The sequence below is a fragment of the Anopheles darlingi genome, chromosome 3 (genome assembly GCF_943734745.1).
Source record: "Anopheles darlingi chromosome 3, idAnoDarlMG_H_01, whole genome shotgun sequence".
Lineage (NCBI taxonomy): Eukaryota > Metazoa > Arthropoda > Insecta > Diptera > Culicidae > Anopheles > Anopheles darlingi.
In genome coordinates, this window is record NC_064875.1 from 43,158,439 (window position 1) to 43,183,438 (window position 25,000).

The 25,000-nt window shown below is 47.7% G+C and overlaps 1 protein-coding gene across 2 annotated transcripts in view; it reads right to left on the minus strand.

The window, feature by feature from the left end:
- Positions 1-19,165, minus strand: part of LOC125957524 (potassium voltage-gated channel subfamily H member 8) — a 33,169-nt gene extending 14,004 nt beyond the window's left edge. For both annotated transcript variants that reach the window (XM_049690289.1, XM_049690288.1), the window contains exons 1-6: positions 19,118-19,165; positions 17,433-17,722; positions 4,301-4,544; positions 1,960-2,070; positions 1,686-1,805; positions 1-109 (exon numbers count right to left, since the gene is read on the minus strand). The exon at positions 1-109 is cut by the window's left edge and continues 29 nt beyond it. In XM_049690289.1, coding sequence (XP_049546246.1) covers positions 1-109; positions 1,686-1,805; positions 1,960-2,070; positions 4,301-4,376 — 416 coding nt within the window. In that variant the 5' untranslated portion in view covers positions 4,377-4,544; positions 17,433-17,722; positions 19,118-19,165. The remainder of the gene's footprint in view (positions 110-1,685; positions 1,806-1,959; positions 2,071-4,300; positions 4,545-17,432; positions 17,723-19,117) is intronic.
- Between the last annotated feature and the right edge of the window lie 5,835 nt (positions 19,166-25,000).

Below are 25,000 nucleotides of genomic sequence, written 5' to 3' on the forward strand. Positions count from 1 at the left end.
TCCGACATCTTGGCGGTCGTAACGTCCTTGTGCGATGCCAGGAACAGCACAACCTCGCGCTTCTCATTTTTGATTGGCACAATATCCAGCAAGCACCAGAACGGAGTGCCTTCGATCCCGCGATCCCGCGTTCATGTTTCATTTTCAGTTTTCCACGCATTTTTTTTTTTGGTTGTTGTTTATTTCGCATAAATTGAGGGTGATATAGAAAAGAAAAGAAGAGAGAGAAAGAGAGAGAAAAAGCGAAAAAGAGATGTATTACAAGTTATTAAAACGATTACGAGCAAACTTTTGACTCGTACGGCGCCATAATTCCCACCGACCGGAGCCAATTCCCGACGGTGCTAATGCCGGCGCTTCTGTTGAAGATTCTCCTCATTTTGTTCTAAGCATTTTTTTTATTCGAAGGAAGGGCGCGAACAATCTACAACCTTCACACACACACACACACACAGACACACAGACCAGTAGCAAGTACCGTCGCGCATTAGCCCTCGTCGTCAGCCCTTAACCGGAATTGGTCAACATCCGCGGCCCCGAAAATCCCGCCGTCTCCTCGCCGTAGCTGACGTTGATGGCAAAGATTTCATTAGCAAAGGTTTAGATGTCCTCCCGGCGTGTCTGTGCGTCTGTGGCCCATAAATTATGCCCGCGCCCGGCCTACTTATCGCTTGTGTTTTTCACTCATCAAAAAAAAAACCCGCCTGCCGCTGGCATGCTACGAGCTCCGGAGACAGCAGCTCGAACGGACGGACGGAAAAGCGTAGGTAACATGAGCAACGCAACGAAAGATGGAAAGCGGATCCTTCGGTGCCCGTCAAGAGGCCGTTCTTTTCAAACAAACTTCGGAGTGAGGGGCCGCCCTTTGCTGCTGAAAAACATTTACCGGTTGATGTTGATGAAAGATGAAGAACCGCGCTCTCTGCGAAACCTCAACCTTCAACCGCACCCCGCACCGCTAGGTGGGTGTTTTTCCCGCGGTTTTTCCCGCAGCTTTTCCCACCAGCCACCAGCCTACTGCTGCCAGGTGGTTATTAATTTTGCAGTACGCACCGCCACGTTTCCCACGAAAGGCGAGCGCGAATCAAGTGTAAATGAATGTCGATGTAATATATATATATTCACACAAGAGCAAGAGATCAGCCAGGTGGCGAAAGTCTTGCGCCGGAAAGGAAGGAAGGAAGGTGAAAAATATCTCCATTACGATAAACCATTACACGGGTGAGCATCATCTGTCTTGGAGTTTGCTTTTTTGTTTTTGTTTTTTTGTTGGCGTCAACCACCAACGTGATCACCAACGAACGTCCTTTTCGTCGAGCAGCTGCTTAAGTTAATATTAAGTTAAGAGACTCTCTCTCTCTCTGCATCCCTGTTTGTATTGAAGTTCAGCTAACGTACGAGGTGTCTGAAGGAAGTGCCGTGTATGGAAAGTGTTTCCGAATACTTTGTAGCAACGAGAAAAGGGGAGCAAATCACAACGAGCACTAGTGTACACTAGTCACCGACCTTAGCACGTGTACACGTTGTGTATCATTGTAAAATCCAATAAAACCACCCAGACCCAGACGAACCAGATGCTCATCCCCGATATTTGCGGGCCCCGTGTCTTGTTTTATGATATAGTTTACCCAGAGTGGAGGAGGGTTTTTTGGGGCGAGTAGGAAGAAAGACGCGCAATAACTTACCATTTTTCTTGTAGAAAATAACCTCCAGCTTCAGCTCCGCCTTGCCATCCAGGCTGGTTTCGATCATACTTTTATGATCGTCCTTCGTCTCCGGCCCGTAGAGAAAGCGACACGCACAGCCTGGAACGACGAACGAGAGAAGGAGAAACAGAGCAGCACGTTACGGGTTAGGGAATGGAAGCCGGATTTTAGTGCTCCGGCATTATGGTCGGCGGCGACGTAAGCCAGTAACGCCCGCCAGTGGTACTAGGGGTGGTGCATTGTATTTTACTACCTTTTTGCATAATTTGCGCCCGTGAAAACCCGGACAGCTCCACGAATCCATCGGAACAGTACACTATCGGGTACCCGTTGACTTGTGCGTTGCCGAGCACAAAGTTGGAATCTGCCGGTTGGGGAGGTGGTGGGAGATGGAAAGAAAGGGACGAGAAAATGAGCTCTTTAGACTACGTGTAAACAACGGTATGCGGTAAGAAAGGTTCGTAGTACACTCCGGACGATAAGCTGATACGTGGAAGCGGGGAAGTTCGTTTTTATTATGTCGGGAAATTACTTTCATTAAACAGATCACCGTCACTACATTGTCGCAATTTTCGATGGACAATTTCGATAGGATACTAAAGATCGGGTGCAGTTTGTCAATCTAGACGCATGAATTCAACGTTATCGGGGAATTTTGGGTTTGGTTAAGCTGAAAAATCGTTAGCGGAAACTTTGCTACAGATTTTGTCCATCTTATTTTATTCGATTGCTTTTTTCCATCATCAATTGAGCGTAAAAAGCTCAGCATTGTATACAACATATCAGTATTTCTTATTTCCAATTAACACGCAGGACAGAAGAACCTCAAATGATCTGGTGCTATGGGATAACGGTAATCCCTTCACATCTCATCTGTGTTATGATGAGGAGTATGACCATAGCTCCTTTGGTCTGTGAAATGACCAAAAATAGTCATATCCAACCGTACAGAAACAGAGGTCTAGAATTATCTCTTGAGTGCTGTACCATGCTGTTTGTAATTGTTACCAAAAATGATACAGAATCAATAGTCAAAGAAAACTTTTTTTTTTTTTTTGTTCAATGAACCGTTGTTGTTGTATGAATGGCGAAACATCAATATATTGCCAGCAATCAATCGTACCAGGTCACAACATAAGAGGATCTTCGTATAACTTTAAGAAGTACAATGTTTTTTAAGCCCTTGTTACCAAAAAGGTTCAATCTCCTATTTTGTTAAAACTCTATATGGCCCTGCCAGACGGACCCAATATCAAAGATTTGACAGCGTGTAAGTGTTAAAAATAAACGTTTTGGCATTAATTTGTAAATTTACGCGTAAATTAACGCTCCGTCTGGCAGGCCCTTATGGTTTAGCTCATAATTTATAATGCAAATTCTAGTTGAGACGTTACTATTGAAAATAGCGACAAAACGTCCATTTTTTATTTTATAACCAACCTTTTATAACCATTTTTAGCTTTATACTCTGAGCACCAATTTTAAAGTAGTATTTTAATAAACATCGAGTACTACACAGGCTTATATGGTTGCCACTTTTACTAGCCTTCACTGGTTCTCTTACTAGCCTTAACTGGCTTACATACTCAGTAAAAAACCTATTTATTGATCTTACTTAAATCGTTAAATTGGCTAGAACCTGATAATATTCATTCTAGGAATCATTTTTAGTATTACCGTTGGGTTTAGTCAATTTAATTTTCAAACTACTTCAAACTTTGTCAATTTCAAAATATTATAATGAACCTTCCCTAACAAAACCGAAATCAAGGACGAACGGCTCTTGTGAACAAATTCACCGTGCGGCACGCTTTCAACTGTAAACAATCTTTAATTTTCCCCAAAATTCTATGATGTGGTTAACGAGTCTCGTCATCGTAAACAACGCTTCAATGTGCAATGGCACGACAGCAACAGCCATCACTAAACGACGTGATATGGATTAGGGAAACGCTTCAACTGTGCTACCCACGTGTCCCTTGTCAGGACATCATCATGATTCCGAAGAGCGCCAACGACACAGCACCAATGCCACGCGGGGATGGGCCAGGAAAAGAAGCCAATTAGCAAAGCTTCCTTTCACCGTACCGGGCAGCGGGGTCCATGTTTTGGAGAAGAAAAAAAAAGCGCACAAAAAGAAATGCTCCAAAGCATCTTCCACACATTTACGTGAACTCAATTAATTTCTTCCCTCGGAGACAGTGGGCGAGAGGCCGGAGCCCTGTCCACCCGTCACCTATACCGGTCGCGATTTCATTCGACTTTTGAACGCAAAACCTATTTGCGCACAAATCGTGGAAATATGAACAAACACGTCCCAAAACTCTCGACTTCTCGATGGTGCCTGGTGCCGGAAGGACCACCTTCCTGAGCGACGGAAACCCCCGGAAAAGGAGCATTCTACCGGGTAGGCAGGCAGCCAGTCGTCGTCGTCGTCGTCGTCGTCGTCACCGTCGGCATCAACGAACAATGCTATGTTGTGTGTGTGTTTGGCCGGGAAATGGGGTCTTGCCAGTGAACGCGCACACGGTCGGCGCGTGTGCTTAAGTAAGTTCTGAAATTTTAATGCCAACTTAATTAAACTGTCTACTTACGTGTCCCGTCGAAGCGGGTCGCAATCGTGTCGAGAAAGGTGTTCTGGGGCGCCAGCAGCCCCTTCCGAGCCGGCATTTGTGATGTGTTTTGTTTTCCACGTTTTTCACGCTCGGTCGCTCACTCGGTGATGCTATACACCCCCCCGGGGGGCTAGCTGCTAGTTCGGGGGGATGGAAGGGGGTGGGACCAGGGGTTAGTCACCCAGGAGCAGAAGGAGGTGAGGAGACCCTCGCGCGCTGTGCGCTGGAATGAAGCAAAAATAATGGAAATTAGAGAACAGAACGAACCCGGGGAAAACAATCTGTACTACTGCCGCTGCCGTCGTCGTCATCATCATCATCATCATCATGACGCGGTGATTGGTGGAGCACGCGCTGATGTGTGCGCATTAATCAAGCAGCCACATCGGTGACGAAAAGGGGGGCGGTGGTCGAGTGATGCGGTGGAGTGGTGCATGCTGATTTTGGTAAATATTTACCGGACAAAGCATGTTTCGCAGGGCCGGAGAATCCAAAACGATTACGAACGGCCACCGCCACCACCGAGAGTGTGTGTGTGCACGGATCGATCTCAATCGATCGATCGATCGATTCGGAACTATTTGAAAAAAGAGGGAAATTGTTGCCACCACCACGCCGCAGCACCATTCAAACGTGAAAATAAAAACAAACAAAACGACGCGCTATCATCACTATCAATGGGCAAACAAGTGGGTGGGGCGTCGCAGAGAGCATTCCATCGTGGGCGCACGAACGCATTCCAGGGTGCACATCGATTTACATCGCCACCGAGCCGCCGATTGGTGCGTCACGTGCAAACCAGGGAGGGAAGAGGACGGAGGAGCTGAAAGCCGATAGCTCCCACCCGGTGGCCACGCGATACCACCCCGAAAGTGTGACTAATCATCGCTCTGCGCAGCGCCATGTGCCAGGTAAAGGTAACCGACGTCGATTAGATAACGACATCCGTCCATCCGTCCATCCGTCCATCCATTGATTCGCGTGTGAGCAACGAGATGGCCATCCTGGCCTCGACGTGATGGTTATGGGATATTGAAGAGCGACCGCGTTGAATTACTACTACGCCACGGTCATGCTGGGTACTAATATCGGTATGGACCGCAGTGGGTCTGGGAACCGATTTACGTTCCAGTGTAAGTGTGGCGCAGTTTAAAAAGTCACGGCCACAGTGCTTTGACTGTTTAACTTTAAGTTGAAGCAAGAAGCTGAGCGTATTTGGTTCACGGACCGGATGCCTTTTTCTTGTGAGGTTATTCTCGTGACTAAAAATTGATAAGTTTTTACACGGAGAAGATACATTTTGAATAATTTACCCTAACGAAATGCTTATGAAGCCATGTCAATAGAATTGGGTGGATGGATGCTGTAATGTTATGTGTGTTATTTATCCTGAAATTACATTACTGTTGTCAGGATGGCTCGTGAAAATCATACGTTCTATTTTATAATAATTTTAAGATCATTCTAAGATTCATTCTAATAATTCTAAGATTCAGCTCAGTTCCTAGTAGCTTCGATTCTGTATTTTGCATTTCGTTCAACATTTTTCTAAGCATTTTATCTAACAAACTTAGCAATCGTTTTGTAAAAGTTTTTAAAGTTGGTTTTGGTATTTGATTCGTTTTTACCAGTTTATATATCATGGGATCATAAATTAAAAAAAAATCCCTTATATGGTGCGTTGTCGTGTAAATAGTATGAAGATAGCTCATTTGCCATACATTTCTAGTGTACATTTAGTGTACAGTTTCCGGTTTACACCTTTCACGAAGAATCATTACATTTGGATGAAAAGGTCTTTTTAAAAATATGTCGACTGAAATTGTCTTTTTTTTTGCGCGTAATTTTCCTTTCAACAGAATCGAATTTCGATGGAGACGCCTAGTCGTCGCTTTCGCATCTGCAGAAGTCCATACGTTTTATTTTCCTTCAATTTTCCTTTTTGAGAATTTTAGTTTAAAATTTAAAACGTTTTCCGTGCAAAATCTTCCGAGAATTCTTAGCTTCATCTTCTTTTATACCTTATTGATGAGACAATATCTTTTAATATACAAAATGATGGATTCTTTTCTGTGGCAATCCTTTCAATAGTCATGCTGTCGTTCCATTAAAAGTGTAGTTTAGACATTTGAAAACAAAGCTTTCATGTCCGTTTCCGTTCCTAATGAATGATCATTTTCATTCAAAACAGGTTCACCTCCATTCTAATTAATAACGGGAGAAACACTAATTATGCCCCTAGGGACCCCTCATTTCAAACAGTTGAGAGCCAAACGAAGTATAGAGCTCAAAAATACCTGCATCGTGTTATTTTCCACTGCAGATAAAGATTTTTTTTTCATTTTTTAAGCATAGTCGAATACATTATGTACGAACCTGGACAAAATCATCAGGAACAGTGTGGGGCTTCCACCATCTAAACCACTCGCATAGTTCCCCTTACAAAGGATAGGCAAAAGATGGCGAGTCGAAGTGCAATAAGATACCAAAATTATACTGAACAATGTTCGAGATATGCAGAAAACAATTAACAGTGTTATGCAAAATCATTTTCAGAAACACTGCAATATTCATCAAACGCTCCTTGTACGCTCATTTGCAACTAATGAACGATCAACTGATGAGAGATTACTAAACTTTAATTTCAATTTACTTGCAATATAAGCACTTGCAGCGTAAGACGACCATTGGTTTGCAACAGAGTGCCAGTGTGTAATCTTCGCTACCCGAAGCCCTTAATTATTTTCCAATTTGCGGCAGATGCTGGACCAACCCAACGAAGAGCGCAACGCTTAACCCACCAAAAATTAGTTCGGAAACTCAATTTGTGGTTATCAAGTAACTCGATTATTAACTTTAGAAAATATTTTCTCTTTCATTTTATGTACAAAACAACAATCCATGCAGTGCTGGCGATGAGTAGATGCGGCAGTGTGCAAATGTGGCGTTCATGATGGTGGTGGCACTATTAGCTGGTTGAATCTGCGATTGACTTTGTTTATGCTATGCCATACCCAGCATATTGATTGTGTAAACACCGAGCGCGAATGTTGGATGTTTCCGCGCAAGATTAAGGGCCACTTGTACTACCCGCGTACGTGCGGCGTAAATTGGTAGTAACCGTACACACATGCTGCATGCTGTGCGAGAGCACTACCTACAAGCAAAATAGGCTAGTAAACGGCTTTAAACCGCATGGTCTGTGGCCGGTCATTTTGCTCTTCTCCTCTCGCTGTCCGTTTTCTTTTCCACCGGCACCGATTTATCGACCGAAACGCCGAACGCCGTATCGTCTGCTCATGGGTTCATGTGAGGCATCCCGTCGCGTCAAGTGGTTGAATGTTTTAATTTTAACTGCCATTCACTCCTACTCAACGAACCCCCGGTTGGTCAGGTTGTGGTCAAACCACAGGTCAGACCGTTGTGTGGCCGATTCATACATCAATAAAGCACAATCCCACCACCTTCCACCATTTTCTTTATGTGCGCTTGTTAGCGATAAGAAGCATGTGGTTTGATTGGCTATTTCAAGCTAATCGAAGGGATACGGTTCGATAAAACATAAATATTATTTGACACACACACACACACACACACGCAGGGTAGGACGCTCAACCCATCTCACCTGAACTGACCTCGCTCAAGGTGTGTGTTGATAGCTGGAATCGCTTCCCACGATTCCTTATCCTTCATCGACATTTAAGAAAAACCTCCCTTTTCCGGACGCTTTTTACCGAGACCACGATTTGTATGAACAATTTTCCCAATACCCCACCTTTTGGTCTGATGACCCGGATTGGTCAAAGGTAGGAAAGGAAGGCTTCTCTCCCTTTCCTCTGATGATCCGATTCCCGTTGTCTCCCGGTTGCTGTACCGTCTCGAGCGTCCGTGTCCGTCCAAGAGCAACAGTGCGGAACGAGCTTACGGACATAATGTTAAACATAGATGCAACAAGTGGGAGTTCCCTTCATCCCTCGGCAGAACCATGTGTGCGCACGGTACCACACGCCATGCTGCCACAAGGCCGGTCCTCGGTAAAAGGATGAGGATTATGTTTATTTTTAAAAGAGTGTAATTTTTCAATCCATTTATGCTCAATACCGGTCCGGCCGGTCGCCGATAACGGTTATTAAACGGAGGGTCTACTTTAGCCTTCACTCCTCTCTTTCTCTCTATCTCTTTCTCGCTCTCTCTTTCTCTCTTTTCTAGCCGTATAATAGGGTGTTCCATAGCGTCGGCTCCGGACAGATGTTTCTCCATAAAGAACTTTTACGATTTGAGCAGATTATCCATATTTTTGTCCCACGATCGTGCGACCAAATCACCCTTCGGTTCAATCCGGTTTCCCTATTCACCATCGTTCTTTTCCTTTTACCACAGAAAAAGAATTCTCCACACAATTCCCTTCCCACAGACACACACATTTGCTATGCTGATCACGATGCGACGATTTATTAAAAATTTGTCATGCCACTATAACATTGCAAAAAGATTGTTTGTTTCGTCCTGTGGCGCTACAGAAGCAAGTTTAAGTTTTACAGTCGAACGGCTCCCCGTTTGCTGGATGGTACAGTTTTCTCATTACATTCAATCAACAAAATGTGCCAAAAACCATGATTGACACATCTCTAGCACATCATATCATATCATATCATACATCCTTCCATCTTTTGTGGCAACATCGGAGGAACGATGCTTTGTGACGATACTTTTCCAAAGCCCACGCACCCCACCCGTCACCCTCAGACCGGTGTCGCTCTATCATGATCATGACGTCGAAGCAATAGGCAACACTCGTGCCATTGTTTTGCTGGCGGTCGCTTCTATGAGTGTGTTCGGTGAATGCAACATTATCCCGTGCTGGCGGAGATGGAGAGACCGATCCCTATCTCTCGTATCAACAAAAGACAGCGACTTTAAGAACGATAGCACGATGAGCACGAGCTCGCATCCCCCTCCGCTACGAGAAAGGGAGCAGAGCAGCGGCAGACCGAAGGAAGGAAAATCGAAATAGCGAAAAAAAAATGTAAATTGGATTACGTATCTCGGCGCCTTTTTTCTGTTTTTACCCGATGGGACCGGCCACGACCGAATGCCGCACTTTTCCTATTTCATTCGGGAAGATTATGGAATCTTATTACACACACACACACACACACACACACACACACACACACAGGAACGAGCGCACGTACGACAAAATATGGGTTGTTTGGCTGCGGGTGTCCCACGGCGATCCACCTGTTTATGCTCCAGAGACTTCCACAAAAGTATTTCACTTTTAGCACCATCAGATCGCAAGGACCCTTTTTCTAGCTTAACCACGCCGCCACTGGACTCAATGAAGGCTTCGCAAGCCGCTCGCCCCAAACGAGTGCCGGTGTATGCAGATTTATGGAAACTCCCGCACGCAAGCATAAAGCAACAGGTACATCGTTTCGCTTATAACTGGTTCACCGGCTAGAGAATAGAAATTCATTCTCCAAAAACTTTACTTCTGCTGCTCACTGTGAGTGTGTGTTTCTGGGTGTCTGTTACACACCCAATGGCCACCGTAGCCAAAGAACGTGGCGTCGGTTTCGGCAATCGTTCGGCTGAAAGCAATCGATTTGTTTCGTGCGGAACGACAGGTTTCACTTTTAGCAAACGGCACCGGCACCGAACACGATAATCGCCTTGATGCCATTGGGAAATAATAAGAAACGAAATTGATTGGTAATTCCAGTGAATTCCACCATCTTCTAGCGCAGCATCACGTGGCGCCACTTTCTATACAAAGCGAATCCGCGTGCCAACGAAAAACATGAGGGAGAGAGAGACTTTCGCGCAAAATTCGTACAAAAATTCGAATTTTCGGGGTTTTTTTTCTGCGGGAGCTATGTAAGAATATCCAAATACGTTAAGTATATAACTTATTCACCACATGGAACAAATAATGCTTCCGTTGTTTGTTCCGGTTTTCCCCACGAAAGCCCTTGGATGAGGGAAGTATTTTTAGTAGACAAGTAGTTTGTCTACACCGTGGTTTGGGAATATTTTCATAAGAAGCACTTTTCCCAAGTGTGACAGTTTTCGAGAGCAGCAGCAGCAGCAGCAGCTGAAGCAGTTTTAGCTTCTTGCAAAATGAATGAATTTACGAATTACTTACAGCATCACCACTGACAGCACAAGCGGCACGAGCACAAACTTTTCCTATCATTAGAGACCTCTCTCGGCTCCGCTCCACTCGACTCGACGCAAATATAGCGATAGCGAAATGAAGTACGGTATGTCCGCCCTTTCCAAACCAGGGGTGGAAGCACTACGTTCCATTCTGTCACTTCCTCCAAGTTGCCTCTTAAGCATCATCCAAACCGACATACAATTTCATGCATCAGCTAGCTAGACAAGTACTTGTACCCGGGGTACTTGCCGGGGCTCTTTTCTGGCAAAATATGGTGGCAACCGACAGCGAGGCAAAAAGTTAAATTCAATCCCACATTTGAAGACCGAGCACGACTTACGCGACGGAAATACTTTTACCCTCTCGGGTACTCAGCAGTGAAATGATTGCAGCCCGGATCGAACGAACGTAGAAGGCCGCGGGGACGCTCATATATTGCATATGTGCGACCTCCGTCGTCGAGCATTTGACACAAACAAAGTAGATGGAAAAGAGGTCCCGGGACCTTAGCGGTGGTGGGACCTTGAAGCCGTAGACGCTGTGTCACGTTTTCGGGGAGAAGGTAGTACGTGTCGGATGGCCAGCGACCTACCAGCGACCGGCTAGCAACGGCATCTTTTCCGCTGAGATTTTCGGAATAAATCACCTACTTCGATGGCACGCAAAGCATCTGGCGCACTTACTGCTCGCACCCCGACGATGGTTGAAATGGAGCACACTAAGTAGGGGACCCGAGAACGTACCGTACACCGGATTGGTTCTCGGTCTGAAAGGACCGAAATGAATCAACCGCTGCGGTCTCTTGCCACAAGCTGTGGTTTGGTTCCTCGAGAAACAACAGCCGGCCACCGGTGCCCGGTTAACTAGCTAACTAGCTCGCTAGCTAGTTGAGCAGCGTGTTGTCTCGAGAGGACGGAAGATGCTCATTTCCTACGCTCGGAGTAAATTAAATTATCTACCCAATGATATCCAGCGTTACGAAAGGCCTGACGAACTCGTTCGAACGAAGAGGAACCGGTGGACCGGTGGTTAAACATGCCCCTGCACTCATCACCACGCAGCATCTTCCGTCCCCTCTCGCAATGAAAGATGGCTTTCACCGCATTAGTCAATTTATCACTCATTTCCGATTCACCGTTTGGCCCAGCGGCCCTACGGGGCTAAGGGCAAATGCTTGCACTGCTTGCTGGCATTACACCGTTATCCAATGGAATTCGCAATTCCTCTGTGGCCGCTGATCAAGAACGTGTGTCTATGCAGTGCGACCATCTCTGTGGTGTATATGTTACCAGGCAGCGGATTGGATCAAGCAGGCCACTGTATTTTTTCACGTACGATGAATCGAACTAAATCAAGACATATAAAGCCTCCTTTATTTTTGGCGATAATACCATCGATAGCGTCTTAAAAGATGCGCTTGACATTAAAGAACTCATGTGCACCGGCGAAATGGTGATACCAATATATTTTTTGATTATTTTGAAGTGAAAACCATACAATTCGATACAATATCATACATTGTGTAGTATGCGGTGGATACACTTTTTTGCGTGTTTTTTTTACATTCCCCGATTGTTTCTAACATAACTTATTATCTGTTGAGTAGTTTAGGAAAAAAAACAGCAAAAAAAGAAGAATAAAAATCGAAGCTCATTGATATACTGATATTCAATTTTTTGACTTAGTTGTTGGGAGAAAATGGCCAAACCATGCATTTATTCCCACTCCATTTCTTCATTTGTTACTTTCATTTCTATAGCCCACATTTTCCACACCTATGGTCGAAAGTATTAATAATGATAAAAATGGAATGATACAAAGCCTTCTAAAGATACTAGTCAATTTAATTCATTAAATTCTGTCTTAGTTTCTTGAATAAAACATTTCCGAAGATGGGTATTGCTATCATGTGTTCTAAAGGACAGGTATTTAAAACACGTCTGCTTTACAGAGTTTACAAACAATTCCACTAGTTCGATTCTGTATGGAGCTATCGGCGTACTTTTAAAACGGTGAGCGAGCTAGAGAAGAGATCAACAGCTCTATTAAAATAAGAAAATTGAAGGTGATATAAATATTTTACACACCTTCGGAATATTCCAGTGATTAGAGCATGCAAGACATGTTCGAAAGTCCTTTTGAAAAATTGGATTTCGGTATCAAAATCAATGACTAATCTCAAGTTTTTGTCGTGTTGCTGTATGTGGTTAATTAACTCTTAAGAATCATTCTCAAGAAATATGTTCCAAAAACATTAAATATATTCCAAGAAGCAGTTTAATTATGTTTGAAAGCAGTGCGAGAGTTCATATTCATGCAAATCAGCAATGCAATCTAAACGGTTCATGTTCATGTTCATATTAATAGGAAACAAGTAATGGAAATAAATCATTCAAATTCCTTGCTGCTGTTGTAAAAATTCCTTGTTCAGAATAATACGTTCTCTAGAGGTATAAGTGCCGTGTGCCAATTTTGAAATTGCTCAAAATGAACCATTTTTTGGTTTGTGATATTCAGAAGCGCTTCTTAAAACCATGTACTCAACCACCGACGTAAAGAAAGCTGCTATTTAATCCACGCTTTTGGCAGCACATTCTAAAGGTAATTTCATACAGCTCCTCACTACGCTACGCTTTGAACGCGATTGAAAACTCGCCTGAAACAACCCCCCGCCGTTTGCTTGTTATATGTAAAGCATTTGGCTCAAATTCCCCGGGAATTAACACCGCGCGCGACTCGTCGGTTTGAATAGAATCCACCAGCTATGAAGCGTCATCGATCTCTGGAAACAGTTTTCGCGAGATTGATCTGCCACGAAGCAAGATTCGCCCATCAATCAAAACAAATCGCTTTGCCCCTTAACTGGTTTATGAGTTAGAAAGTCTAAAAATCACCCCGCAAACTCTGCATCCCCATCGATCTGCGTGATCTATTAATCATACGACATTTGATACAGACTTCAAGCTTTTCTTGCCTATATTTCGTTACTGATGGGAAAATATATCAAAATGATATGGCCGCTCAGATATGGCCGTTCAATAAAATAAATTAATAAGACGTTAATGCTGATAAGCATGGTTTGTATCATTAATAAACAGTGCTTTATGCGTTCACTACAAAAAAGACAAGCTAATCGAGCTTCTCCAGAACGATTGTGAAGCCGAAAAAGACGACGAACGTAAAGAAGAGAACGTTCAACAAACAATCCCACTCACAAACGTACCCTGATTGAATCCCGCTCCATCATTTCCGGGATTAGTAATGTCCGATTTCGGCAAACGGTTTCGGTGCCATGAATGAGGCATCGGATTTGCTCGCATCCACGACCCATCTACCCATGATGTTCCGCCCGTGTCATTCAATAATCTTAATGAACGTTTTACTCGCATGTTATTGCCGTGCGTGTCAACCCCGTAAATGCGCTTCCAATCGACGACGATGATCATCATCATTCGCAAATTTTCCGAATTTCATTTCCATTCCGCTCCACACAAAGCGAAAAAGATAATAATGCTCTGCATGTCTTTTGTAAGCGGATCGAGATGCTCGCTTGGCTACGGCAACCGTACGGCAATGGTTTCCGTGCCTGCCCGTGGCCGGTAAAGTTCTCTTGAATCGCAAACAGAAGCACTAGTTGGAAGTACAAGTTTTCTACCCGTTCTACCCGTTGCGCTGCACACACAATATGCTCTGCCAAGGAAGCCCCAGACTGAAAGGGAGAGAGAGAGTAAGAGAGAGAGAGTGCTGGATCCTGGTGGTTGGTCCTTGGTGTGATTCCTGTTCCGAATCGTATCAAATATTTCATTCCAACGTAAAATGAAACTAAACGGAACGAGTAGAATCGAAGGCACGAGCAGCACGTTCCAGCGTAACCCATCCAGAACACGCTAATCAACGAAGGCACAGTGCAGTGTAGACAAGCGGGAAGGGACGTCCATCCCCCGCCTAATTCGAACATGAACCGAGGAGCGGAGAGCAACGAGAAAAGAGGGTGAGCAATTCACGGATAATTGGAAAGTTGGTGAACGGCACGACGATCACGGGCGGGGGTATCGATCCTGGCTGGCAGCTGCTGCTGCCGGCATCGCAAAACTTTCGCAATCAACCCACAAAAGGGTTAAAGAATAGAAGTCGAAGACGCGGCACACACACCCGCACACACACACGCAGTCGCTTCCATTGCGCCACAATTCACTCGCGACCCACTCGCGGTGCGGAGTAATTCGCCAAACGGTACCGCACGTATATATAAATATCACTTTGCACATCGCACCAGTGGAGGTGTGGGGGGAGGGAGGATGCCCCCCTCCGCCGTCCGGACCCCTCTTCGATCCAGTTCCCATTCCCGTTGGCGGGTTTTCCAAAAATTAAATCATCCTGCGCCCCGGCGTTATCACGGAGCGGTCGCAAAAATGTATAAATTGCCCTCGTTAAATCGATTTGATGATATCGCAGAAAATGCCGCCGGCCCAGTAAGGCCCGTGTGCCCGAGCACAGGAAACAATCTGTTGTAGGCCGTGGACTTGGAGACCGGGCCGCCACCACCACCACCAGCAACCGTAGCATCGTAAAGGATCTCGGGGCCAGTAACTTTAAACTTTCAATTTGCCAATACGGTACGGCCCTGCTCGGCACCACCTGTTGAAGCTGGTGGTTCCCTCTCCCCAAGCTGGCTAGCTGGCCACGAGTCCCGCGAATCAAATTTATAACTCACCTACCCCCGTTCCAGACCCTCCTCTTTGGCTCGTTACGTGGTTTGGGGGCAACCAACCATTTTTTTTTTGCTCTCTTCTTCTTCTTTGTGGCATCTGCCCTCGACTCGATGGCACGCGTAAGCTCCACGCGCGGAAAATCGTTCCGACGAGGTGGTCAGAGTTGGGGTGTTTTTATCCCGCGGTCGGAAAATTCGACCAACCATATTTAAGCGGTAACAGCTTGCGCTTAACGGGGCTTCTCTTTCTCTCTCTCTCTTTATTCTCTTTCTCGCTCTTCTGCATCATCATCATCGTCGGGGTGCGTTTTACTTTTATTTTATATCTTTCTCCACCTAATCTAAATCATCCCCTCCCGCCCTATAAAACTGGTCCCCAAAGTTCTCCATCCTCCCGAGAGTGAAAAGAAATCCTCCGGGGTGGTGCAACAGCTAGTGACAGGGAGTGGAAAAGGCAAGGAGGGAATAGGAAAAGTTCTCGTGCCCTTCCTTTCGCGCGCGCCCGTTCGGCCCTGTTGGTGGCCTCGTTATCACCCGATCATCCGCTTGCCCTTTTTCGATGCCGTGTGTGTGTGTGCGCGCGACTCAAATCTTGAAACTCAACCACACGCGCGCGCTCGACCATCCTCCCCGTGTTGGCTCCAGTCTTTGGACACCCCGTCACCGGTGTCACGGTGTGGTGTCCATATCGTATCGTCGCATGGCGTCGCACACACACACACACACGGGCGCGCGCGCGCTTCTGAAGTTCGTTTCTCTGGAAAGTGTCCTTGGCACCCTCACCTTGCCCAATGATGCAGAAACTGCCTGGAGCCGCTGGAGAGCACTGGAGAGCACTTCCGCAGCCAACCGCAACCAAAAACCGTTTCCAAGGATTGACGATACGCCTGTACGTCGGTGCTTATGGTGCTTCGATCGGCTAGGAGGAGGTGGCCTCATGACCATCCAAGTGGGACCAAGTTTTCGATTTAACCACTGGCAGAGTGGCACGAGAGTAAGAGCAGCAGCAGTACCTTTGGAGCCAACTTATGCGAAAAGCGTGGAATGTATTCCGTTTGCTTCAGCTACTGCCTGTTGCCCGTCGTTGTCCCGAAACGTATCGATTTCAATTTGAATGTAAGCGTGCGCGGAGAGAGCGTGGAGTGGCGGTGTGTGTTTGAATAGAACCGGCCCCGAAGCCGAAAGGTTTGGAATCAGCGGAAAAGCTTCGCAGTGCATTTAATCAACTGTTACGTCGGCGCTAAACATCGATGCTATCCGCCATTTTTTTTTTAAGTGAACTTTAACTATCAAAAGATGAGCAAATGAATGGGAATCACTTGCCCCGTATTGATCCGCGTTTTCTCACACAAAACGCTTCCACTAACCATTGACCATTGACCATTATTTTAGGTGAACCGATTCAAAACGATCCGTGGGTCGTTTGAAGCATTTAGCAGACTGTGTTTGTCCCCCCCGGACCCTCCGATCCGGAACGATGAAATGGCGCACACCAACAGCACACCAACAGCACACACCAACTTGCTGGCCAAACCGAAACCGAAACCGAAAAACCGGGAAAAACGGGACATTTTACCGATTTCATCTGGCAGTGATAAAAGTTCGGTTTCGCTCCATTAAAACTGGATTACAACGGATTTCGGAGAGAGGGAACCGAACCGCCGTACGACGGAACGACGACGACGGTGAACAAGAAGCGACCAAAACGGGCGAGAGCGAAACCGGTCGCCAGTGGCAGCCTTTTACGGATGTCCTTACGTTGTGCCTCTTCTTCTCGTTTATTCGTTCCACGGGGCTCAAGCGCTCCCCAAAAAAAAAACATTTTCAACAAAAAAGCATTCCCAGGAACACACACACACCCCGGGATCGAACGGTGCGGAGTCGCATGGCCCACTGCGATCCTGCTGACGTTTGATAGTAGGAATGCCAAGCGCAGAACGAGGTAGCGCAGGAGGCCAGGAGGAGAAACAGAGAGAGAGAGCGCAAACGCAGCATCATTAGGTAACGAGAACCGGGGCATAGAGAGAAGCAAAACTAAAGCTGCTAGAGCAAAGCAAAGCAAACGGAACAGCGAACGGAACAGCGATCCCGGATCCGGCGTGACTCTGGTTCGACTTCAGCTTCACCGGAGCTCGCGCGCACATGCCAAGATGATGGCGTCGACTAGATGACAGGACGGGGACCTCGCGACGACGGGGTCGAGAAATTGAGAAGTCAATCAGAAAATTGCTACTCACCTTCCCGGGGTCTACTGCTACTGCTGGTGGTGGTGCTGTTGGGAACGGTGAGTGACGTTACGACGGCGTGGCCAAGGACAGTCACAAGGATCCTCCGTAGGGCATCCTCGGTAGGGACGAAGACACAAGCAAGCGATACGCGTTGATCAGGCTCTCCCGGATCAAAGCCCGGAAAGACGGGGCCACCGTGCGGAGCTCAATGATAATGTTTAGCGGTAACGGACACTAGGACACTCACTGACACGGACACGCTACTCGTACACACCGTCGTGCACGCTGTGAATGATTTACTGGATCAACGGTACGAGAAGAAGAGGATACAGAGAGGTATAAAGAAAGAGAGAGAGAGAGATAAATGATTGTAGGTCAGTTGAGGTAGGATTATGCTGCAGAGCCCTGTGTGCACCAGCGACACCATTAGCAAGGTCATGTTTTGGTGGCCAGCCTCGTTATGCAGACGACGGTTCCGGTTCCGTGTGTGGTCCCGTGTGTGGTCCCAAAGCGGAAGCGGAAGATGAATGATCGCAACGCATATTGTGCATCCCCCCCATACGGTAATTCACCTCCGCGAAAGTGTGTGCGCGACCAACGTGTACCGCAGCACCACCACGACACGTTAAAGTCCATATGCTCCTTCAACGGATCCCTTCATCTAGTAGTCCATCAAGCGATGTCGAGTCCTTCGACACCGCAGGCGGCTCCTTGCTGGCTGGCTGGCTGGCTGGCTGGTGAAACTGCTTTCGCTTTGCTCTGATTTTCTTTCACCTAGCTCACACACACACACACTTTCAGGTCCCCTGCCAGGTGCATCCCACGCTGCTAGGCACCTTGGCAAGATGGCCCCATAACTGTACTACCTCCCGGCGATAGTGTAGGAGGGGAAGTGACAAAGGGATTTAGTGGTGTGGTGGTACGGTGGAGACGTGGGCCATGCTCCTCGTCCTCGCCAACGGCAAACAGTTCACCTTTATGTATATTTAAAAACACTCTCAACACACTACCACCACCACTACCACCACCATCACTAGTTCCGCCGCGCTCGCTGCGTCTTCGCTTTCGATGTTTTGTCCTTCCCGCCAAACCGGGCGACGGTCGCCCATCGCCTACTGTGACGGAGGGGGATGCTGCGAACTTGCAGAGCTTGCTTTGTGCTCGCTCGCTCGTTGCGTGTGTTGTCATCGTCCCCATTTTTTCCTCACTTTTCCGTCGATTTTCTCCTTTCGCTTCGAGGCGCCCCACGCGGTGCAAAGTCCCTTTCACCGTGCGAAGGTCTGTCGTCATCCATCCATCCATCCAGCCAGCCAGCCAGCTTTCTTATAATAAGCACGTAAACACACACGCACACAGGATGCAGCCATCCACACACACACACACGCACACAAACGGTGGAAAATGGAATGCAACCGACCAGCCCGACCAAGAGCTGCAAATCGCGCGCGTGAATCGTCACTTTGCGCTGAAAGCAAGAAAAAAAAAACCCAGTCTCCACGGTACTTCCGGGGACATGGAGACCTGGTTGCTCGGTTGCATCACTACACAGGTACAGGTAATCGGTTCCCCCCGGTGCCTCACTTCCGCTACCACTGGGACCAGCGGGTTGTGCCTGCACCGGAAATGGTGCGTAGCCAAGACCCAATTACATGGTATGGCCACGGGAGCACCACGGGATAAGGCACCACACAAACCTGTTGTTGAGGAGAGGAGAAAAAAATGGCGAGAACGCGTCCAGCCAGCCAACAAGAGGGAGTTAGAGCGCGTCCAACGTGGAACAGACGCGAAGGTACAGACAGCCGTCAGCTGGAAGCGTCGTTAGTTCACTAACTTCGTTTCCAAACCGTCGGCGTCGGCCTAGCTGCCACCAGCGTGCACCACACGAAGAGCTGCAGCTTTATCCAGCTTCGGTTCCCGTTTCTGTGTGTGGCTCCGTATCGTTCCGAGGTTTATAAGAGGAGAATCCGGACGGCTACTACTAGTGCTGCTTCTGGTAGTCCAAATGTTTTGGGCAAAACTGCGATCTCCAAGAAAAGGGTCTACGTCCTTTTGTGAAGATGTCTCGCATCGCACGTCCCGGATCCTGATGACATGTCAAAGGAACTTCGGAGAAGTTTTAGGACACACACACACTAGCACACACACATACAGAACTACACTCATGGAAGGATCTTTAATCCTTCTCCTTTAACTCCTCGCAGGCCGTTACCTTCCTCTCACCCAAAAGCGCACACAGACACACACACACGCTTCAATGGACTCATTAGATCAACTTCATTAGCAAAACCGACCACAAATCGAGACTCGGTCTCTGTTGGCTTTTATTGGTGGCCATGGAGGTCGGAGCACCTCAGCAAACAGATCAACCGAAGGCCTGTACTCCGAAAGTGCGCTGCACAGACACACGTACACCTCGCACATACGTACCACAGAGACACACATACACTCACACTGGAGCACAGAGACGGATGGCAGGGCTCGATCTCGCTTAACTTTTACACTTAATTGACGCAGCCTTTGGCTGAGTTTGGCTTTAGCCCTTTCACACTTGGCACAAAAAGTAGCAGTCGGAGTAGGTCGCTACTGCTGCTGCTGCTACTGCTGCATGTGACCTCTGGACAAAGTGTTTGAGCGCGCGCGTCCAGGTCACTGGAGGCACCCCCCGTCGAGTAGTAGTAGCACGAGCCGCGCAGCAGTAGTTCCAGCTCCAGCAACAGCGCCAGGAGCATGGAGCAGAACCCGGATTCGATAAAACCCGCCGAGACAGCGTAGAGACGGTAGAGAGAGAGCGAGCAGCGTGGTAGCGACAGCGCTTGCAGTCCAACGCGGAATGAACCGAAGCGTTCCAACAAACTGTTGCCCTGGGCACAGCACTTGGGTGAGCACCAGCAGACGAGACCAGACGTCGTTAGGCCATGGCGATGGCAATAGGGGAGCCCATCGTTCCGTTTCGCTTCGCACCGGCCGTAACGGACATGCGCAACTGGTGCTCCCGCTGGCTGCTGCTGCCGTGTGCTGTTGTGTTCCGGTGTACTTCGTCGTGTCTGGCCGTCTGGCTCGCTTGCAGGCAGCCTGGCTGGCTGGCTGGCTGGCTGCGATTCGCGAGGGTTCGAGCGTACTCGCACGTTCGGCCGACCGACCGACCGACCTCCAGTACAGCACGAAGTCACGCCGGGGAGTCGAATCGAGTCGAGTTCCCTTCCAACAACAAACCGGAACGGGCAGGGGAACAGCCGGACCCAGGAAGGAATGAGGTGAATGCTAGAGGGGTTCGCGCCAGTACCCGATTGCGAGATAACTTATCACCCTTCCTCCATCGATCCCTTCTTATCCTTCTCCTCCTCCCATAATCCGTATTCCGTATTCGTCTTTTCGGTGATTTTGCATCTTCCGGGCCCCCGGTGCCACGCCGTGGAATTCCCCGTGGAACTGACGGAAGCAACAACTGACTTCGCGTGAGTGTATGGATGTTTGTGTGTGTGTGTTTGACCCCGCTTGACAGCTGCCGGGGGCCTGCTTTTTGCGGGATTTCGAATCCAGACCAGAGTTCTTCACACAAGCCCGGTTCCCCCACTCCCACCAAACACCGTGATTTCCCTTCTTCGCTAGTACTTCCGGATACCAAATGCACACCTACAGACACACACACACACAGCGAGACACTTTCTGACGATTGCGAGAAAGGGAAAACGAGGGAAAGCTATTAGCTACTGCTCCGTGCAGGTCGGCTGCGAGCACTTATTGCGATGGCAAGCGGAGGACCAACTGAAGCGCGTAAATTGCCAAACAAAAGCCCAGCGGCACACACACACACACCGGAAGTCGCGGGCACGGACACACGGTTACGGGCTGCGATTTTTTGCGGAAAGCCAAATCCAGCAAATCCCGGGCATCCCCTCCAAACACGAGGCACGCATCTGGAAGCGTCAAAACGAAGCGACGAGCGTTTGACGGCATTTATCACATTTTATTGAATTCATTGCTTCAGAAAACGGAGGAGGAAAAAACTTTTCGCCAAACGTATTGGTGCGGAGAAAGGTTTGAACGGTGAACGGTTCAATTGATTATTCACTACCTCAGGGCCAAACGCAAAAAAAAAACAGAAAAGAAAAGGGTAAAGAATGAGACCGATGAGCCCTAAAGTGTGCGGCCGGAACAGGCCGCCCCGATTGGCCCCTTGAGACCCCTTTTTGGGTGGTCCCGGTGACCGGTCGTATGCCGGTGTCGTGCCTTTGATCCTAAATAAATACGAACGCACCCACGGACGTACCGGAAATCGGAACCGCGTCAGACCGTGTCCACTCTATTGCTGATGCCTCGGTCGGTGATGATTTTGTAATTCAACGAAACAGACGTCGGGACGGTTAGAATGTGATGTCATTCTGAAGCATTCTCAATCCTCTTATCAGCTGGTCGCCACGATGCGCCGAGTGTTATCTAGGGGGCCCCGGTAGCTCATGAAATGTAAATCCCAAACTCCCCAATCTAGAACCGCGTCCGGCGAAGAGGCGTTGGCAAAGGATTAAGCAATTCCTGACTTGGAACGGTCACCGTGCGAATGCGTCACCCCCGGGGCGTACACCTGGACGTGGCTTAGCAAAGTTTCAGTTTATTCTAGCCCCGTTTATCACTGTCCAAACCTCCGCTCCTCTCGGCCATTTGCCACATCGCGTAGTTTCGTCTCATCATTCCGACGTATGTTTGAATCGATAATCGTTATCAGTCGCACTTCGGTTCGGTTCGATTCGATATCTACCTCTGTGTGTGTACTTACGTGTATGGGCCATCACCTTTGGTGGTTTCGAAACACAGGCCGGAACTTTGCACCGCGAGCGAATGAGCTACTCTGGTAAAAATAAGAATCTTCCGTAACTTGCCTTCACACACGGTCATGGCCACCACATTGCAATCGCCGGGATCTGGCCGGGAACAGCAAAATCCAAATAAACAAATCCTTCCGTTGAGAGGGCCAGCAACGAGGTGAGGGCAAGAGAGAGAGAGAGAGAGAGAGCACCGACCTAATGATTATGTGGTGTTTTGGAAGCAAAGAATTGGTAAATAAATTATGCTCCTCTCTAATGGATTCATATTTTGACCACCGCCACCGGGGGCCACTGCATCCCACAATGGTGGTCACCGCGCGGTGGCCACCGGTGACCATTTGAAAGTCGGCCGCGATCGAGGCGGTCACTTTAGGAAGTGGTGTGCAAACACACTACACCACAGCAGCAGCAGCCAGTCGAGGTGAGTGTGAGTGAGTGCATACGAGTACGGCGAACGACAGAGTCCGAGAGTCAAGAGCAACGCCTGGCGCTTCTTCCTGCTCTTAAATCCGAAGGAGGGCTGACTGGCTGCTCCAACAATGGCCTTCACCGCGTGCGTGCGCCTCGCTCGGAACCATTCGCGAAACAATGTTTGTGAAATAAACCATGCACACACATTGCGCGCACTCCCGAAAACCAAAAACACAGTCCACTCCTCTCGGTCCTCGCCGGTCGTCGGTCCTCGGTCGTCGGCGATCGGGATCGGGGAGGGTGGCGGCGAGAAAATTCGCGGTTCCCAGCACCGAGATACACCTGTTGATAAGTGGGTGCTCGGAAAATATTTATCCTATTTGCGTTTGCGCCCTCGTCCCGATCCGCTTGCCTTACCCCTTTCCCAACCAAGAAAAAAAAAGGTCGGATTGGAGGCCGGCTCCAATTGGTGTGTATCTTTGTGCTCCATCCGGTCCACCCGGGCCCGGATCGAGGGCCTTTTGCGTTTGTTCAATCGATCAGACCCGTCCGCGAGCGCGCGTTTTCCCCCCCTTTTCGCTCAGATTCAATTCGACAGCCGACGGTCCGACCTCCGACCGACGTGTGTGTGTGTGTGTTCTTTTTGGAGTGGCCTTGTGTGCGCGCGGCTTCATGGCGGTTCCGTTTGTTAGAAACGGTCCGCAAAGGTGCCAAATTATATGTATGACTGCTCATCAATTTAGCGGTGCCGGTGCCGGCCCCCGGGTTCGCCAGGCACCGCCAGCGCCTGTGGCCAACAAAAGTGGTCCACGGTAACGCTAATGAGTCATGAATTATGCCCTACCGGAATCTGCTACCGGAACGCCAGCCGGTACCGTATTTAGCGAGGCACGCGTTCCTGGAAAATCTCACACGAAACCGAATGGGGTGGTAATCCGGAGTACGGAGAAGTAAAGGATGAGCTGCATGCCGGGGACTTCTTTTGCCGACAAAGCGAGCATTCACCGACCGACCGACCGACCGACCGAAAGGGGACTGGCTCGCTCCGTTGATCGATCCGTTATTGTTTTGATATTCCTAGTGTGTATTCGAGTCAGCCACGTTCTCGGCAACGATGATTTGATTTCCGTTTTCATCCCGACGAACCCGAGCGGCCATCCGAATCGGCCGAATCCTGATGGCATCCAGCCATCTACCGGTGGTGGTGGTGATGGTGGTGAAGGATCGAACGATGGGATGAATAATTTTCTTCACTTTTCTTGCCTGCCTTCATATAATTAGGTACCGCGCGTAGTGGTGGTGTTTCTTTTCCTTCGCTGTATTCGCCTTATACGGTGGTGCGTGTTTTGAATATATTTATCGGGAAACTACGCCCGTTTTTGGGGGAGGGGGGTATGGACATTTTTGGCAGCGAGACTGAAACGGCGAAGAAGATGCAGAAACTCAAACCCGAAGCAAGATTTGTTTTAATTGATGTGACCTTTTCGTGGCCCGGTGAGCAGCATAAGCATAATTGCATCACAATAGAGAGTTTAATTCAAAAATTCGCAAAACGGTCACAATTATTAAAGACTGATGATTTTTAAAATCTATTATCATTAGTATTATGATAAACATATTCAGCGAAATGGAAGTTTTTTCAAGCATTATTTCAAGCTTAGTCCACTTATCGTGATAATAATAAAATCAATCCCGAAATTGCAAAACACAAGTGACTGGAAAATTACAAAGCCAAAAGAATAAGGTTCTAAGTATAGTATGCATCATAAATCGAGCTCGTTTCATTGAAAAAACTCAGAATATTCAAAACATCGTGAGTCTATGCTATGGTTCGTCTCGTATACTTAAGCCCCTCAAAGATTAAATAACAAGCGAAACCCCCAATTAGATCATTTGAACAGCAACATGTTTTTGAAGTAATTGAAACCTACGTTTAATCATTAAGAAACAACTACGAAACAACAAACACGAAATCTCTTGTACTGTGAAACATTTTCCACACGGAAAAGCGTCTTGACGCGTGCTTCCCAGAACAATTAGACTTCCTAAGTCAGCGACTATGCTGTTCACAATGCCTGCAGAATCGTTAGAATTATGTGCCCTGCCATTGTGACGGCGATAAGGCAACCAGACGTAGCGATACTGGTAGATCTTAAACCGCACGCTGGTTGTCCTCCCATGGGGGCGTTTGATGTGTTTACTTTGAAAACTTTCAGTGATCCGTTTCGTAAACACCAACAAAAAAGCAAGAAGACTGCGAAAGATTTGCGCCGTATTATCGCTTATAGTACGTTGCCGATACCTGGAGTTAGCTAATGTGTGGGCAATTTAAGGACGATTAAG